Source organism: Leishmania major, chromosome 32, assembly GCF_000002725.2.
Source record: "Leishmania major strain Friedlin complete genome, chromosome 32".
NCBI lineage: Eukaryota > Euglenozoa > Kinetoplastea > Trypanosomatida > Trypanosomatidae > Leishmania > Leishmania major.
In genome coordinates this window covers 1328682-1346056 of record NC_007273.2, presented here as the reverse complement: position 1 = coordinate 1346056, position 17375 = coordinate 1328682, and the positions used below count along the sequence as shown (strand labels likewise).

The window sequence follows — 17375 nt, the reverse complement described above, 5'->3', positions numbered from 1 at the left end:
TCCTGATGTCTTGGAAAAGCACGCCCCTCAGCGGCTGTGAACGCGTGTCAGTGATTGTGTAACAGCAGCACGCCGTGATGCTGCAAGAGGTAAGGGAGGGGGTGGCCAGGATGGATAGAAGAGGAACAGAGACGTCGCAACACGCAGGTGATGCGGGTGTGTGCACCTGCGTGTTGCGACCCAAGGAAATCGACGGGCGGCCAGAAAAAAAAGGGTGTGCGAGGAAGGAGAGAGTTTGCTGCATCGCACGTCGAAGTACCGGCGAGTACGGTTCGAGGAAAGGGAGCGGTAACAGGGAGAGGGGCAGCAGCGGCAGCAACGGCACCCCTACGGCATGAGCACCGGAGTCCTCACGTGCTCACAGCACCGCACCGCAGTGAGGGTGAAAGAGCGGTGAAGCGAGTGAGAGAGACTCAGAGGCCCTTGTTTGATGAGCAACTCACAAGCACGCACATACTGGTGCAGCTCAAGGAAGGACACGAGAAAAAACGAGGCACAGAAAAGATTGCAGAGTTACATGCACGCAGTCGTCTCCGCCTTCCCTCTATGCCTGTCGCATTATTGCCCTGAAGACGCCATGATGAGCGAGGCACAAACCATCCTCTCTTCCCTGTCCCCTTCCCGCCTCCCATGTGCACGTGTAAAAGCACCTGCAGTGAGTTCGGACTATCCTTTCGATAAAGGTGAAGCATGTCGTGTGTGGCATTGAGCTGCAAGCTAAACAACGAAAGCACAGCGGACGGAGATGTGTCGAGCCATCGGCTCATCGCGCAGTTCACGGAGAGAAGGCAAAGCGCAAGACACGAGAAGGACGACGACGACGACGACGCGAGGAAAAAGTGTGGATGAGGAGGGGGAAGGGAGGAACGCATGTCGATAGGCGAAAGCACTTTTAAAGAAATGTCACCATGGAAAATGCAGAGACAACGATCGTCGCACACGCGAGCCGCGAAAGGGCACCGACACGCACACAAGCGCACAGACATAGAAGGACAAAGGAGAGATGGAGAAGGAAGGAAGGAGAGAGAGGGGAACAAAGAGCAGGAGCGGATGGGAGAAGTGCTATCTCGGCTTGATGCGCACACAAACCTGCCCCGCTCCACCCCCTCCCCCTTCACGCAGCTCTAATACAGGTCGCTGATGGGGGCTATGCAAATCTTCACCGTGTTATCGCGCGCCAGCTTGTCGGTCTGCATCAGCTCTCTGCGTTGTAAGAAGGAGTAGAGACCCCATCCACTCCCGGCAAATCGCGCCGTCCACCCCGTCACCTGCCACTCCGCCCATGCCACCTCGGAGAAGACGATAACGCGGAAGTCTATGCGCAGACGGTGCTGCAAAGGAAAGAGAAAGAGACCGAGCCACTCCTCCTCTTCCTCGTCGGACAAGGGCACCGACGTCACGAGGGCGTCATCGACATCCTCTGCCGCGAACGTGTAGTGGTCCTCCTGCGCGGAGCGCGTGAGAAGGAGTGAGGTGTGCACCTGACCACCGCCGAGCCCTCTGCCGCCTCCTTCCAGCACATTGGGTGGTGTCAACCTAGACGCTGCGGTGTCCATCACGCCGCTGTTGATCCCCGGCTCCGCCATCGGCGTGGAGGACGCGCTGCCGTCGTGGCAACGTTCTCGCGGAAGCGGGGCAACGCGCAGCTCCCACGATGCACCGAGCAGGCGGAATGGTGTGGAGCAGACTGTCTTTCGTTGTCCAGGTGCGAAGTAAGACGTGGCGCTCTGGATGACCCAAATGTAGCCTCTCTGGAGGTCCGTCAGACAGCGGTGCAGGCCGAGATTCTGCTGCGCCAGCGGCGATGTGGCAGCACCGTTTGCGCTCTGCATAAGAGTACCGACAGGTAGACTGTCCAGCAGCCGCTGCGGTACATCGCTGCTGGCGTCACAGCGCGGCAAAGAGAGCGCCGTCGGTGTCTCAGTGCGCGCTCGCACCTTGGCAGAGTTTGGCCGGCTTGGTGCTGCCCCAGGCATAGAGAGGGCGGTGGCTTCGTGCAGTGACGGAGACGCGGTCCCGCTACTGTGAAATGGCCCTACCGAGGTAGGCGGCTGCGGCTCCGCTACGTTGACCATGTTGGTGCGGGCGCTGCCGATGCTCACAAGCAGCCGGCGCAGGCCCGCCCAGTCAACCTGTTGAAAGAGTGCCTCATTCGCCTGCGCCTGAACCTCGCAGCCCACAATGGCGTCGCGCAGGCGCTTCTCCTCGTCCTTGCGTCGAGCAATGCTCCCTTGCACTTGGCGAATCAGCGACGAGGTCGTGCGAAGGAAGTGCAACAAGTCGAGCAAGCGGTTCGTGGGACCGCAAGTGCGCTCTGCGCAGCGCCCATTACTACTGGGAGCTACTGTGCTGTAATAATGACGCAACGCCGCGTCTAAAGCGGCGAACGCTTGCGTGTACTTGGTGACCACAGCAGCAGCCTCTGCGAGCGGCGGCCTGCGCTGCGCCTCCTGCACCGTCTGCGTCATGGAACGCTCCGCCTGCCGAAGCGCCTGATTCAGTGTCGAGAATTGCTGTTGGATGAAGCGCAGATATCGCTGCTGCCGCGCAGCGTAGCGGGTCTGCTCCGCCCTCAGCTGCTCCTCTGTTTGCTTGCACTGGGTCAGCCAGTGGCGCAGCGCCTCGTGCAGTGCCTCCGCCTTGGCGCACACAGCCGTTGCTCTTTCCGCTACCTCCACCACCACGTGAGAGCGGTGCGCCCCAACGCTGGCGCAGTACGGGCACGTCAGCTCCTCGCACGCCATGCAGTAGAGCGACTTGATCTGACGGGGATGAATGTCGCAGGTAAACTGACCCAAGGCCGCCGGTGGCGCCTGCCGCTGTGAAAACGGGGCTGTGGAGGAGGCGGGCGGCACTGTCTTCAGCGTCGGACCAGCGATGCCCCCGCTGCCCATCGCGCCGCCTCCGCACACGCCCTCATGCAGTGGCAAAAGGGGAGGCCGTGAGGGGGCTCCATGATGGGCAGCTGGCAGCGGCGCGCCAGCGCTTGCGGCTCTCCCACCAGCACTTCTGCCCGCGGCAGCAGGCACTGACAGATATGCTGCGTCGCGACTCGTGGCGCTGCGATCACGGGGCAGGCTCTCGTAGAGCAGCCCGTTGTGACTCGAGTGCGCGTTGTAGGCGCCGCGGAACGACAGAGAAGGCACCAGGCCGCCAGTCGCCCACGACGAATTCATGCTTGGCGAGACTTGGGCGGCGGATGGGCTCAATGGCGACAGATGCTGCGCCGGGGGCGCGCGGGGTGCCGAAGCAGCACGAACACCGCTGTAAGAGACACGATTAGTGTGCGAAGCGCTGCGCGAGCCGCCGTTGCCGGCTGAGTATACCCCTGGCGTCCACGGCGAGCCTGTCACCAGGTCACTGCGCACTGCAGTCTCTGTGCCTCTCGCAGGCGCAGAGTCTCGCGCCCAGGGTTCGATCAGTCCGCCACCGCTGTGATACGCGGTGTTGTCTTCGTCGCACTCGGCGCGGGTTTCCCGCGCGGCGCGGCGCTGTTCGGAGGGCTCACCGCGACCCGGCGTGGTGGCGGAGGCAGCTCGTCGGCAGGGTGCTGTGCTCTCTGCGTAGCGCACCTCCCTGAAGACACCGCTGGTGCTATGCGGAGAGATGGCCCGCTTCGGATTCGCGCCCTTGTCCTCCGACACGGGCCCCCGCCTCGGGCTGGACTTGAACCACTCCTTCATGTTGTAGGTCTTCGACGGGGAAGACGGGGACGATGGGGAAGATGGGGAAGACGGGGACGGCAGCGGCGGCGGCACCCCTCCCGCGCGGTTCATCTTCTCGTTCTCCCTCGCTGCCGCGGCCTGCGCTGTCGTCCCTGGCGACCGGACCGGGCTGGTTGTGGCGTACCGTCCGCTCTTGCAACGCTGCTGTGCCGACAGAGTGGCGGCGGAGGGGACCACCGTCAGTAGATAGCGGGGCAGTGCCTGGTAGCTGTGCTGCACCTGCACCTGCACCAGGGAGAGGTCTTCTGCGGCAATTTCAGCGGCGTCCTCTGTGCGCAGGCTGGTCTTCTGCTTGTGTGCCCGCATGTAGCAAACACTGTCGTAGCCGCGTGGTGGCTTCATAGGAGGGGTGGGGTAGGCCTGCTTGTCGGGGCTCTCGCCCGTGAGGCCCTGGTCAGTCATGAAACGGCGTCCAGGTGCAACTTCGCACAGCAGCACCTTGTGAGGTGCGGTGTTGGGTGGCATATACTTCACATGCGCGCTAAGCATCGAGGAGGTAAAAACAAAAGGCGTGCGTCGCGTGTTCGCCGCGGTCGGCGGCGCTGACGACGGAGAGGTCGGCGTCGAGGCACCACCCCCGACATGTGAAACAGGATTGCTCGACCGCGACTCAGTGCCGCTTGACACGTCCGAGTCGCCGCAGGACTGCAGCACGGCTGCCAGCGACTGAGGGACGCTGTTGCTGAGCAGGAATCCATACTGCAGGACGTCGCGCACGCTCCACGCGTTGTTGCTGTAGTAGAGCAGCTGCACCTTGTTCTGATTGGCCGACAGCCGTCTGCTTCGCGTCTCGTCAAACATGCGCGTCAGAAAAGAACAACGAATGCGCATCGCATCCTGCACTTCGAAGCCGACATGCTTGTTGCCCAGCCAGCAAGCAACGTGGCTGCGCAGCTCATCGTACTCGAGCTTGTCGCGCCGTTTATCCAGTGGCTCCAGCTGAATCAGTGTTGTCTCCATCCACAGCTGGCAGCGATAGATGCAGAGCTTGGAATGGTTGGCGGCCAGCTCGCTGGCGGAGGTGGCTCCGCCGTCCGTGTTCGTCGTCCCATCTGCCTCTGCCGTCTCCGCGGCCTCATTCGCTGAGGTGTGCAAACGCTGAGAAAGCAGACCCCCGTCTGCCTGCAGCAGTTCACTCACATCCTTCAGCAGCTCGTAGCGACTGTGCGCATGATTCCAGTAGGAAAGCACCATTGCGCGCTGTCCTACTCGGTCCTCCACGAGTCGCTGCACCTCGCCGACGCTCCGCGGCACACGTACATCCGGTAAGGTGTGCGGCTCCTGCGAATCATCGCAGTACACTACAATGCGCAAGTACGTCCGCTGGGACGACGTGGGTGAGGTCGCCGTCATGGTTCACGTATAGGAGGCGGCGCACGTGTGTGTGCCTGTGTGTAGACAGGCACCAATTGCCACGCTGCGCTGCCGTGTGGAGAGACGCGCGCAGAGAGTGAGTAAGCGTGAAAGACGGGGACGCACACGCGCGCGCTAGGAGGAGGAGGATACTGGTGCTGCGTAGACCGTCGATATATATATATATATGTATGTGAGCGTGTGTGCGGTGAGGAAACAAGACGGGCTTGCCTACCCTCACACGACAGAAGCAACGACAAGAAAAAGGTGAGCAGATGAAGGCGTGTGTGTGTGTGTGTGTGTGTGTGTGTGTGTGTGTGCTTTCATGACAGGAGGGGAGGGTCGTACAGCGACGTCTCGAGACAGAAGGGCACAATGAATGGGGGGAGAGAAGGGAGAGGAGGGAAGGGGCCCAAGATGAATAAGGAGACGGGGAAAGTAAAAAGGACGACGATAATGTCGGATACAACACTGCAAACGCTAACGAAAGCGGCGAAAACAAACGGAAAGTGAAAGGGAGAAGATCAGAAGTGCAGCCTAACGATCGTGTGTATCTGTGAATGAATGTGTGCGCATGTGCGTGCCCGTCGACCGGGTGCGCACGGGTGGTGTGATGGCGTGCCACCCTCAGAGACGAGGGAAGCGAGGAGAAATCGACTCTACGCAGAGCGCACCACGCAACGCAGATAAAACCACGAGCAATGAGAAGCATACACAGGCACAGGTGTGATGTGGCCTCACAGCCAAGCACGTACACACATACGCATGCGATACGCACATGTGAACGCATGCACGCACCCCAAACACGGGGAAAGCACACGAGAAGAAGAGGCCGGTCGAACGCTCGCCACGAAGAGGAAAAAAAAGCACTCACGAACGACGCTCGCACATATGCATCGCGTGCGTCGCGGAGGTGGTGGAACGAAGCGCCCGCCTGCCTCTCGCTCTCTCTCCTTCCAGCTTGAAGACGCCTTTGTCTTCCCTCTTTTTCGTTGTATGTATGTGTGTGCGTGTGTGTGTGTGTGTGTGTGTGCGTGTGTGTGTGTTGATGAGGAGCTTCTGCAGATGGCGTCGGCAATCTCCAGTGGCGCCGCCCGCCGTGCGCGCGTGTGTAAGGGCGAGTTGTCCGCACCCATGTCGGTTCCACGGAAAACACAAAAAAGAACAGCGACAGAAATCAAACATGTACCGAGAGGCAGCGGGAAGAAAGGGAGAGAAGAGGTGAACAAAGACGATAGAAAACATTGCGCACGTCGGCCATCGATGGAGGGAGGGGCTTGTGCAGCCGCAGAGACGTGCGCATGCGCTGCCCAAGATATCGCTGCGCCCTCCACGTGCACAGAGAGAAAGGGAGCCAACTCGAGGGAGACACGCGTACGTGAGGGCTACGGCGGAACGCAACGAGTCACACGCAAGAACAGATGTATGTACACGAGAGGAAGAACAATGTGCCCCCCCCCTCCTCCTCTCTCTCCCCTCCCCTTCGCGCTTTGCCTCACTGAAGGCACCACGCAAGCGTGCACTGGCGTCTACCCGCAGTGTACATAGAGAGAGAGAGATCGAAGACACTGCTCTGCCCATTCAACAGAGCTATGCTGTTGTCTACTGTTCTGCTTGGTTTGCCAACACGCTCGCGCACCATTCTCGTAGTGGAGCATGCGACTGTGTGCATAGGGGAAGGGGAAGGAGGGCCGGGCAAGACGCTGCGATAATAACCGCGAGGCATACACACACACGCCCGAAAACAAGTTTTGGTCGGGCTGTTCGCTTCGCCGCTCACTCGCTCTCTCTCACATGACTCAGGCAAACACTATGGAAGAAAGGCGAGAGGGGGCAGAGGTCTGTGCAAGGGTGTGTGCATGTGTGTGTGTGTGTGTGTGTGTGTGGAGCGCGAAGAGGGCGGAAGAGCGCGCCCGAGCACGCCCCTTCGACCAGACCACACGGACACACACACACACACACGCACACACACACACACACACACACAGACATCCCTCTCAGTGTTGAACCCTTAATGTATGAGATGGAAGACTCAAAGCTGCAATAAGAAAGGAAGGCGACACCGACATGCCGTTCCCCACCTCTCTGCTACATACAGAAGCACATCTACGCACGCACGCAGACATCGTCACAGGCATTTGCAGACTCACACGCACGCCAGCCACGTCGGGTTGAAAACAACGTGGCCGAGCATCTCTCTAGTAGCAGCTGAACTGCCGTCCCTCCTTAATCCGTCTACATCATCTTCTCTAGTCCTCTCCACCACCACCACCACCACCCTCAAGAAGCACAACGTTGCGAGCAGGGCACCTTGGTCAGCCATGATACCTCCAGACAAGACCACTAGCGCATCACCAAGCAACCACCCAACCTTTTTCGTCACAGTCACGGTGTGAGGTCGTTGGTTCGGTCGCTGGTTGGTTCTCATGATGTCCGATCTACTGAAATCTCCGTCACCTGTGGCACACGCAAGGGGTGCGCGTGTGCTCCGTTACTTCCGGTGTGCGCATCCTCTGTTCAGGTGCTCAGAACCAGAGTGTAGCGAAAGGGGATGAAAAGAGAGACGGCTGTGCAGAATGTGTGGTGGGCGATGGGCCGCATCCGCGCCAGCAACAGAAAGTCGCAAGTTGCGGCGGCGGGAGTTGGAGTGCTCGAGAAGAGGGAAGCAACCCAACGAGACCCGACGGATGGAAGAAAGCGAAGGATCAAGATGCAGAGTATGATGTCCACAACTGCTATGCACGCGGTGCAAAGGGACTGACAGGCAGACACGCACACACACATGAAAGATGAGCTAAAAGCACATCGAGAGGAGAAGCCACGCAGAAGCTGGACAGTACGTCCTCTCCCTCAGTCTCTCCTCTCTCACTCTCCACGGTAGAAAACCTCTCGCATGCGCATGCGAGAGGTACCCTATGCATATAGAGTGCAGAAAGAAATCAGAGCCCTTAAGCGTGGGGGTGTGACTACGTATGTTCATCTCCCCTATGCCCTACAGATGCACTCCAGTGCTGAGACGCCCTCTTTACTACTTTCTCCTTGTACTCTGGTTGCTTACCCAGTTGCGGGGGGGGGGGGGGGGCATCACCGGTTAAAGAGACCACGACAGGGCGAGAAGAGTGCAGTGAGCAGAAGTGGGTGGCAGCGAAGGTGTTGCACAGGTGGCCACACACACACACGCACACACTGCAACAGAGCCGAGCAAAGGAAGGAACATGAACAAAAAAAAAAAAAGATATGTCTGCGATCACGGATGGAGGAGACGGAGGAGAAAGCGCGTCTCGAGGGCTCAACGCAATGGGCCCACGCTCCGCATGGGGCGCAGAGGGGGAGGGGGGGGGTCGCGGTGAGTAGGACGAGCGAGCAAGCGAGCGAGACGGCTCAAGCGCTGAGCAGGTGGACATTCCCATACGTCATACCAGGTGAACTGCGTCCTTGACCGAACGCCCCTTGCGCACAGTAGACCTCTTCGCTGAAGCCCCAGCGGACCGCCGCCCCGCCTTAGGCTCCGCAGCGGCTTCTGGGGAGTCGCCCCCACCCTTGATGTCTACCACAACTTCCATCAGGTCTGAACGTGTCAGCACTGCTGCGCTACACGTCAGCTCTCGCCACTGCGGCCGCAAAGTGGACCACAGCCGCGGCGGGCAGTACGGCGCTACCCACCCCCCAGGGCCAGCAGTATCAGCGGCTCCTTTCTTCGCTGCAGAAGGCCTGGACATGGCTTCCAGCGCCACCTCCACTGTGGCAAGGGCCACCGGATCCGCCACGCAAGCGCGCAGGCGCCGCAACGCCGCCAGCACCTCCAGCTGCGCCGTGCCAACGAGCTCACCAAGAGTTCCTGTAGAGAGCGACTCGGCGTGTGTGTCCACTGTCGTCAGCATTTTCTCCCACAGCTCAACTGGCACGCTCAGCGATGTCGGGCACGCACTGAGGCTGCAGAGAATGAGGTACAGCCGCTGACCCGTCGCAGCCGGCAGGAGACGCTGGCACACCTCGACAAAGTGCCGCTCGAACACTGGGGGAAGTGGCACCGCCGCCCCCAGCCCTCTCCTCGCTGGAGCAGAGGGGCCAGGAAGAGCAGCGGCTTCACCTTCATCAGCGCCGCCCGCGGCGGTGCTGTCTTCGTGAGCTTGAGGCGGCACAAGCGGCTGATCGGTAGTGGACGGCGGAGCCTCAGTCAGGAGCAGAGCCGATCCGAGGGAAATGCAGTCGTTGTCCGCAAACCGCCAGTTGGGGCAAACATCGGCGGTGCTGGAGCCCAGCAAGTCGAGCGTCCGCTGACGCAGTTTGCCGTGTGGATGGCGAAGGCAGCGCAGTGAACTCCACATGCTCGCCAGCTCAGCGGCGCGGAACTCTGCGAGAGTGGCACAGGCCCGCTCACACAGCTGCTCGGTGACCTCGTCGTTATGCGCGACGCGCAGCTTTACAAAGCTGTACAGTGCTAGCGAGATGTCGCGCGGCGCGGCAGAGGAGGCGCACATCTTGAGGCGCGAAATAATCTGCTGCGTGACACGAATCGAGTCGCGCAGCACAAACGTGAAGGTGAAGAGGAGGAGACAGAGATCGTGGACCGTTGTTACCTGCCACTGCTGATGTCGTACCATCATCTGAGAAGTTGACGACGAGGCGCTCACCGGCTGTGCTGCGACGCCGCGTGCTGCGAGAGCCACGGACGGGGCGGACTCGACCGCGCGCCGCATCAGTTGCTCCGCGGTCTGTGTAAAGAACTCCAGGTCTCGCATGCCTAGTCGAGCCAGCTGATGCAGGTACTCCACTACGCGCTGCGGCGGGAGTTGTGCGCGGTGCGCCTGCACGTACTCCAACACCGCATGTAGGATCTGCGAGTCCCGAAGGCCGCCGCTGCGCGACATGATCTGCAGTGCCCACCCCACCTCCTCCTCGGTAATGGTGCGAAGCCAGCGCTTCTGAGATCCCCACTGTCGGTAGACCCCGGGTATGAGTTCCTCCTTGGCGCATGGCAAGTTGGCCAGCAGAGCCGTGAGCTCAAGCTGGGTGCTGCGAGGCGTGTTCTGCACGGCGACGGTGATCGCTGGCATGTACTGCACGAGTATCGCCTCTCCGCCGTAGGCGCGCAAGGCAAGAAGCGCGTCGATCAAACTGCGAAGCTGCGGCGGGCCTTCATGTGACGAGAGGTCATTGGAGCGGCGGAGGTGATCAAGCACGGCGCAGTAGAAAGTGTGGGGCTGCGATGGAGCGGGCAGCAGCCGCAACGCGTACCGCACCAGCTGCAGCACACGGTGGTGGTACCAGCGCGTCAGTTCCCCGGCGAGGGCATTGAGCAACGCCGTCACCGCCGCAGGTTTGGCGGGCACCGTAGCAGTCTTGTCCCCGTCACCAGTGCTCGCTGCAGTCGGCAGCTGCTGAGCAAAAAGCGCGGCATCATTGAACTCGAAAGCGGCCACAAGGGCCTGGGAGAGATGATGCAGCTCCAGTGGAGCGTGGCGGCGCTGCGGTGGCGGAGCAGCGGCATCCGTCACGCCCACGGTATGGGATGCGCTCTCGGTACCCTTGGCCGCCGCCGCACAGGCGGCGCCGCGCCGCAGCTCGGGGTAGTACAAGGCAAGGAGACGTTCGAGTATGGCATCCATAGCACGTGCCGTCATGACGCGTCGCTGCTCGCACTTTTGGAGAAGGTCCAAAACCCCTTGAGCATCCGCGGACGCCACCGCCGTGATGGCGGCCCCCTCGAAGGCCTCTAAGGAAGGATGCAGCGTCGCCACGCGAGCCGTCCCTGAGGCGCCCGACGCACATAGGCTACCCTTGCCACCGCCGTCGATGCCGCTGCTGCTGGAGAAAGCCACGACAGCGGCTGCTGCACTGATGGATCGCTCAACATCCTCGCCGTGAAGCGGCGTCGCATTGACCAACGCGAGCAGCGACACCACTGGTTGATGCAAGTCTTCGTAGCAGTGCACCACCCTCTGCAACTGATCCGGTGACAAGTAATTAGACGGCTGCGACGTGATGTGCCGCTCTGCGGCTACAAAGAAGTCTGGGTAGTCGTCGATGCCCTCGGCACAGAGCGCCTCGATGACATTGCAGAGCTGCCTGCCGTCGAAGGAGTCGAGGTAGCGGAGGCAATGCTCCGCGAGCAGGTGCCACACCTGCACATCCTCGACCCCGGCCCTCTGCAGCGCCTCCATCAGCAGCAGAACGATGTTGCCTTGCGAGAAGAGAAGCGGTGCCTCATTGGACTTATGCGAGCCTGCCGCTGACGACGCCGCCGCCGCCCCATCATCACCCGAGGATGACGGCCCGGTGTACGAGTTCAACGCCGTGCGCAGCAGTGGCATCGCCGTCGCCGTGATGTCGGTCTGCGCTCCAAGCGCGCAGCACGCAGCCAGTGTGGTGCACAGTTGTGGAACCGACATGGACGGCGCGCTGAGCTGCACGAGCTGCACCGCCTCCTTCGCGACGGCACTGCTGCCCAAATGGAAGTATGCTAGGCTGTCTAAGAGATTGCACAGGGCAGATGGGTTGATGGTGTATGGGGAGTAGCTCAGCGTGCCGCCGCCGTGGCCCCATCGGCTGCCCGAGGGCAAAGAACATAGTTGATTGTCTTCGTGGGCGCTGACGCACGCCTGCTGGGCTCGATGCTTCAGCTCCTGCAGGGAGGGCTGCAGGGAAAGGCGCAGGAGCTTGTTTTTGAGAGTGTCGCCCAGCACCGCGTCAGGCAGCACGGCGTGCACGCGCCGAAGGTGGTATATGTCCTGGATGACCTTGTTGAGCATGTCTGGTGAGGGAGTGGGGAGCTGTGGCACCGCTGACGCAGCTGCGCTCCAGCGAATGCGGTGGTGAACACCAAGGAAGGATAAGGACTTGCACACGAGGGCGTGGCACGCGACGAGGCAGATGACGCAGCCCTTGAGAAAAGACGATGCGAGCACAACGCGAAGAGCACAAGAGGGGGAAGAGGGGCAGCAGCAACATGAAGGAAAAGAAACAGATAGCAAGGCAGTAACAGCCTCATCGCTCTCTACCACGATGAGCGCCTGCGCCTGGCACCGCGGTGCATTGTATACCTTGAAAAGGCGGAGAGGGGGCGCTAAGGCGCCTCTGCGCTGCACACGACCGAGGCAGCCCAATATATCAACAGTGGAGACGACAAAAAGCTTCCCTCTGTAAAGTGCTGCGAGAGAGAGAGGCAGCAGCCGCAGCACCGTGCATCCAAACAGCAATGAAAAGCACTCGACGCCGAAGCATGCCACTGTCAGCACCAGCACGCTGTTGGACCCATGTGGGTCTTTTGAGTGTATGTGTGTGTGCGTGTGCGACTGCTCAGTCAGGGATAGACTTGTGAGCGTGCGCGCGTGCCCAAGGAGTGCCTACATGGGGTTTGTCGCGCCTTATCTAGGGCGGGGTGCTGCGTGGCTTAATCGCCCTCTTCCTCTCCCTTTCCGTCTCCAGTCCACCCCCCCCCTCACACACTGCCGCCCTGCAGGCGGGAAAGAACAGAAAGATGGCGGTGTGGCAGACTGAGCAGGAGGATAGCAATGGCAGCACACTACGGAAAGAATACCACTTTACCGGGGAAGAAGAAGGGAGGTGGGGGACAGGCAGCGCCGAAAACGTGAGCCGCACGCAGTGCACCTCACCTGCCCTTCTATTTAGCCACCGCCACCACGCCGCCTCTTCCACGTCACCTCGCTCGCGGACCGCCCTTCTCCCACGAAGGCTGCGGCATCTCGCCTTCCCTAAAGCTCTTCACCTGCTCTACCGACCACTGGCGCGCCTGGATCTTCTGCACCTCCAGCGTCGTCTGCGCATCCTTCTTCTGTTCCTTGATCTGCTGCGCTGTCTGCTTGATGCCGGCGCCGAGGTCGAAACCGAAGAAAACCATAATGAAGAAGAACATGGCCACCCCAGACCACGGGATCATGCGAATGCCGCGTACAACAATGCCGTCTGAGTGATCCTCGCGCCTCCTGATCGAGCGCTCCCAGCGCTGCACGCGCATAAAGTCTTGCAGCATGCGAAACCCCATGTTTTCTCTTTGTTTTCTCTGCCTACATCAATGCAGAAGACGCCCCACTGCTGGAACGCGCGCGCGCGAGAGAGATAGGGAGGGAGACAGAGCTGAATAGGAAAGCAATCCTGCAGAACCGCTGGACGCGCCGTTGAGTGTCGGTATATGTGTGCGTGTGTGTGTGTGTGTGTGTGTGTGTGCGTGTGTGTGTGCGTGTGTGTGTGCGTGTGTGTGTGTGTGTGTGTACGGGAGTACTAGAGTGGGAGGAAGGTTGATACGCACCACTTCCGAGCAGTGCGAAAGTAGTAAAAGGCGCTGATGCCTCGGCTGTGTCGATGGCGTCCTCCCCCTTCTGTTGTCCCCTTCGTTTTCTCCTCTTCTGTGCGTTGTGGCCGCAGCAGGAGAACGAGAAAGGGGGCGAGAGCGCCAGAAAAGATGAACGCAAGAGAGAGAGAGAGAGAAGGAGGGGGGGGGGACAGTGTAGTGTAGCGCGAGGGCGCGCCAGACAGAAATGGTGTGTGTAGAGATGTGCCAAAGGAAAAGGGGGAAAAAGGGGGGAGGTGGTAGTGATGGTGCACATGAGCCCGGATGGGTGTGAGCGGAGCGGCCCTCAGGCAACACGCTTCGACGCACATCTGCATGCGCCGAAAGGGAGAGGAATCGACACGAAGAGAGAGGAGGAGCGTGCACACACTTGAGCTGCATGCCAGACGCGCCGCCGCGCCGGCGCCCCTCTCTCCGTCTCTCCACACATGAGGAAGATGCAAACGGCGCTTCAGAGGCCCCCTCGAGCGCTTCAAGCGATCCTCAGAGGCCAGCGAGAGAGCAAGAGAAGCTTTCCTCCCAGCAGCCGTCACCGTGGAGTAGAAGACAGAGAGCACGCACCGAAAAACAAACGTGCTGAGCGCAACGCTGCACCAACACAGCATCTCCCCGCCATCGCGCTCCGACACACGCGCCCTCGCACCGCTGGAGCATCTGGTGTCGTAACGGACGTGTTTCACGGGTTCGCTGCGTTGATTTGCGGCACGTTGCTTTCTTTTTTTCTTTGAGGAAGACAGGGCGGTGTCTGGGCTACGAGTCATTCGGTACAAAACAAAAAAGGGTGTTGAAGGCCGCGCTCCCTCGCACACAAAGGCACACACACACACACACACACACACACACACACACACACGAACGTACGCGCACAGGGACGTGGGTGCAGCTCGCACGCGGACGCATCTCGAGCACATACATGGAGAGGAGCAACCCGCTGCGATCGCTGGCATCTGTATGCAGGTCACTGTTTGTGCGTGTGTGTGTGTGTATGTGTATGTGTGTGTGCCGGTCTGGTCTTTTGGGTGCATGGGCATTCACGAGCAACGCGGAAGGGACGTGCACGCTCACATCATCGCTGGTCATCTACAGACCTCAACAGGAAGGTGGGGAGAAACAAAGGTAGACAAAGAAAGCGAAAGAAAAGGGCGACGAGCCCACGTGAGTGGGTGCGTGTCTGTGCGTGTTGGTGCGCGCATCGACCACAGAGACAGCGGCCCAAGATACAAAGAGCCGTAATACGAGCGAGCGAGAGAGAGAGAGGGGGGCACACAAAACGCTCACGATATACATGTGGCTGACAAGGGGGAGGAAGGGAGAGTAAGGTGCGTTGTTTGTGTGGCATGCGTCTGGTTTTCGTCGTCGGGAACGCACTTGTGCAGGCGCGTGCCCATCGGCGGTGGTGTCCATGTGTTCTACGCAGCCCTGCATTACGCGCCAAGGACATAGAAGTCGAAGGAGGAAGAAGGGCCGAAGACATCAGCCACGATAGAGAAAAGAGCTCGGCGCAAGCACCGAGTGCGGAGGGGGAGGGGGGAGGGCACTACGGGGCACTGCAGCCAAAAACAAACACAAAAAGAAGCCTGAACAGGCAAGCACACGCGCAAAGCAAAGCCGCGACAACCCACACACCGTTGCTCGCTGATGGGTGCGAGGGGTATGTTGCTGACGTCCAAAAGAGCGCATGCGCGCACACACACAACAAACAAAAAGATTTAAGGAGAACATCGCTACAGGAAAGGCGAGGATCTAACATAATCTAACCGCAGCGGCCTTCGTACTGCTACCCACCGACACACACACACACACATCCATGAACAAAGGGGGTCGGGGGTGGGGAGAAGATGCGTACAGCATTCACTTCCGTGCACGCACAGACACCGCGAGATCGCCAAGCCCGCGTCAACGCGCCCTAGCCGCGCTGCCTCCGCTTCCTCCGCTTCCTCACAGCGCCGGCAGCTCGTTAGGCATCAGCATTTTGGAGATTTCCATGTAGCGGCTGCTGTTGTACTTGCGGCGCACCGCCTGATACTTGGTCGTGGGGACGTAGTTCACATAATCTAGAATGACCTCCGCGCAGCCGCGGAACTCTTGCACCTCTGACTTTGTGTAGTACCGCAGGGCATCCGTCCACACAGGGAAGGTGGGCGTCTTGGGCAGCTCCAGCTTTGTGCGCAACATCAGCAACGCCAGAAACACCGACGCATGGGCAATCTGCGACGGGGTGAACTGAAGGCACTTGTAGTCCAGTAGCGCATGCTCCATGAAGAAGCTTGTGGCGTGGCGCACAATCGCGAAGTACTGGCGACGCTGCTCCTCATCCATGCCAATGCCGAGGAAGTCATCTCCCTCCAGCACCGTCCACGCGCGCGACGCGAACGGGAAGGGCGTCGGAACGGTCAGCCGGAACGACAGCGCGGTGCAGATGGCGCGCTCCATCTCGATAATCTCCTCGCGAGTGTATGTGTTGGCGCTGATGTGCACGCACTCCTTCACCTCTGGTGGCCAGATCTCCTCGTACTTGGCCGCCAGAAGCATCGCGCAGACGCCGACGAGCTGCAGTTGCGCGCGTGGTACGAACGTAGTTCGGTCTACCTTGTTGTTGGCGCAGGAAAGATAGCGATCGATAAGGTTGACGGCAAGATACATGGTCTCTGCGTGCAGCTTGAACTTGAGGTGCACATCGATCAGCCAATCTACGAGGATCATACGCATTTTCTCGTTGATTTCGGGCTGGTGCTGCAGGTAGCGCGGAGACGCGTAGTAGGCGTGCAGGGTACTCGTGTTCGTTGACTCATTGCTCGCGTTTCCCTCGTTGAAGCGCGCCACCGCCTGCCGCTCTCGTTCCACGAACATGTCGGTGATGTCGCCAATCAAATCCGTGCAGTACGTTGGCTCCTGTGCATGACGGACGTCTGTGCATGAGCCCGATAAGGCACGACCGGTTCGCTGAGGCGCAATCGCGTTTGTGCGCCGGGCGTGGATGTGAGTCTCGCTCTCGCCCCTCCGCACCACCAAGCTGTGTATGGAGTGCGACGTCACCGCAGAGAAGCTGCTTGCCGCCGTCAAGCGCTGAGAAAGTTGCTGCTCCTGCTGCGAACCTCGGTGGAGGCTGTCTGGATTAAGAAACGAGGCGCCGGAGAAGCCATTGTTGTTGTTGGGGTCAATGCGACTGGTCTGCTGACGCTGCTTGATGTCGGCGCCAAGGTTGCTGGCGAGGTTGGACACCTCACGAAGGGCGGCCATGCTGTCGCTCACGCGCACGCACTCACGCACAGCAGCAGACAAGAGAACAAACGGCGAAACGAAAACGCGTCGACTGTCCGCGAAAGGCAAAGCAGGGATACAAGAGCTGGTGACGTGGCGTGAGGCGTCGGGCGAAGAGGGGCTGCCGTCTCTCTGTCTATGTCACGCCGCGCGTGTATCAAGTACTGTATCCGGCACGAATGAACAGTGAAGAGGAAGAGGAGATGAGTGGGATAAGGGGAAGGCAACTCCGGTGATGAAACCTCAGGCGGATAACTCAAGCACCTCTCGTGGACTCCCCTAATCAAGCGTGCGGCTTCTCTGTGCACCCCCTCCACGGGATTTTCTGCTTGGAAGCCTGCACACGCACACGCACGAAATGAAAAAAAAAAGTGAAGCCTGTCAGCGCGTGCGTACTGGAGAATGCGAAGGGCGACGACGTACACAAGAGAGAGAGAGAGAGATGGCAGAGGGATCTAACGTGCGGTGTGTCAAGTACCAAACGAAAAAGGGAAAACGGAAAACGACAAGAAACAACACGAAGCAAACAAGAAATAGAGGACGGAAGCTGAACCAAAACCGAGGAACTCTAACACATACGTGTATATATACGTGTATGTACAGAGAGAGGGTTTGAGGAGAGGGAGAGTGGGGAGATGGTAGTGAAAAATCTAAAAGGTGATGGAGAGAGGGAAGGGGTGTGAATCTAAGCCGTCAACAAGGGGCAGGCGAAGAAAGCGAAGAGA

The 17375-nt window shown here is 59.9% G+C and overlaps 4 protein-coding genes across 4 annotated transcripts; all 4 read right to left on the bottom strand.

The window, feature by feature from the left end:
- Window positions 1–1124: 1124 nt before the first annotated feature.
- LMJF_32_3350 (conserved hypothetical protein) lies at window positions 1125–5078 on the bottom strand (the record flags this gene model as incomplete). The annotated part of the gene is made up of 1 exon (XM_001685609.1): window positions 1125–5078. The coding sequence occupies one exon, from the start codon at window positions 5076–5078 to the stop codon at window positions 1125–1127; it is 3954 nt and encodes a 1317-aa protein (XP_001685661.1).
- A 3413-nt stretch (window positions 5079–8491) lies between these two features.
- On the bottom strand, window positions 8492–11830 carry LMJF_32_3340 (conserved hypothetical protein; the record flags this gene model as incomplete). The annotated part of the gene is made up of 1 exon (XM_001685608.1): window positions 8492–11830. One exon carries the CDS (start codon window positions 11828–11830, stop codon window positions 8492–8494), a length of 3339 nt encoding a protein of 1112 aa, XP_001685660.1.
- A 908-nt stretch (window positions 11831–12738) lies between these two features.
- On the bottom strand, window positions 12739–13083 carry LMJF_32_3330 (conserved hypothetical protein; the record flags this gene model as incomplete). Its single annotated transcript, XM_001685607.1, has 1 exon — window positions 12739–13083. One exon carries the CDS (start codon window positions 13081–13083, stop codon window positions 12739–12741), a length of 345 nt encoding a protein of 114 aa, XP_001685659.1.
- A 2244-nt stretch (window positions 13084–15327) lies between these two features.
- On the bottom strand, window positions 15328–16239 carry CYC6 (putative cyclin; the record flags this gene model as incomplete). Its single annotated transcript, XM_001685606.1, has 1 exon — window positions 15328–16239. One exon carries the CDS (start codon window positions 16237–16239, stop codon window positions 15328–15330), a length of 912 nt encoding a protein of 303 aa, XP_001685658.1.
- Window positions 16240–17375: the final 1136 nt, after the last annotated feature.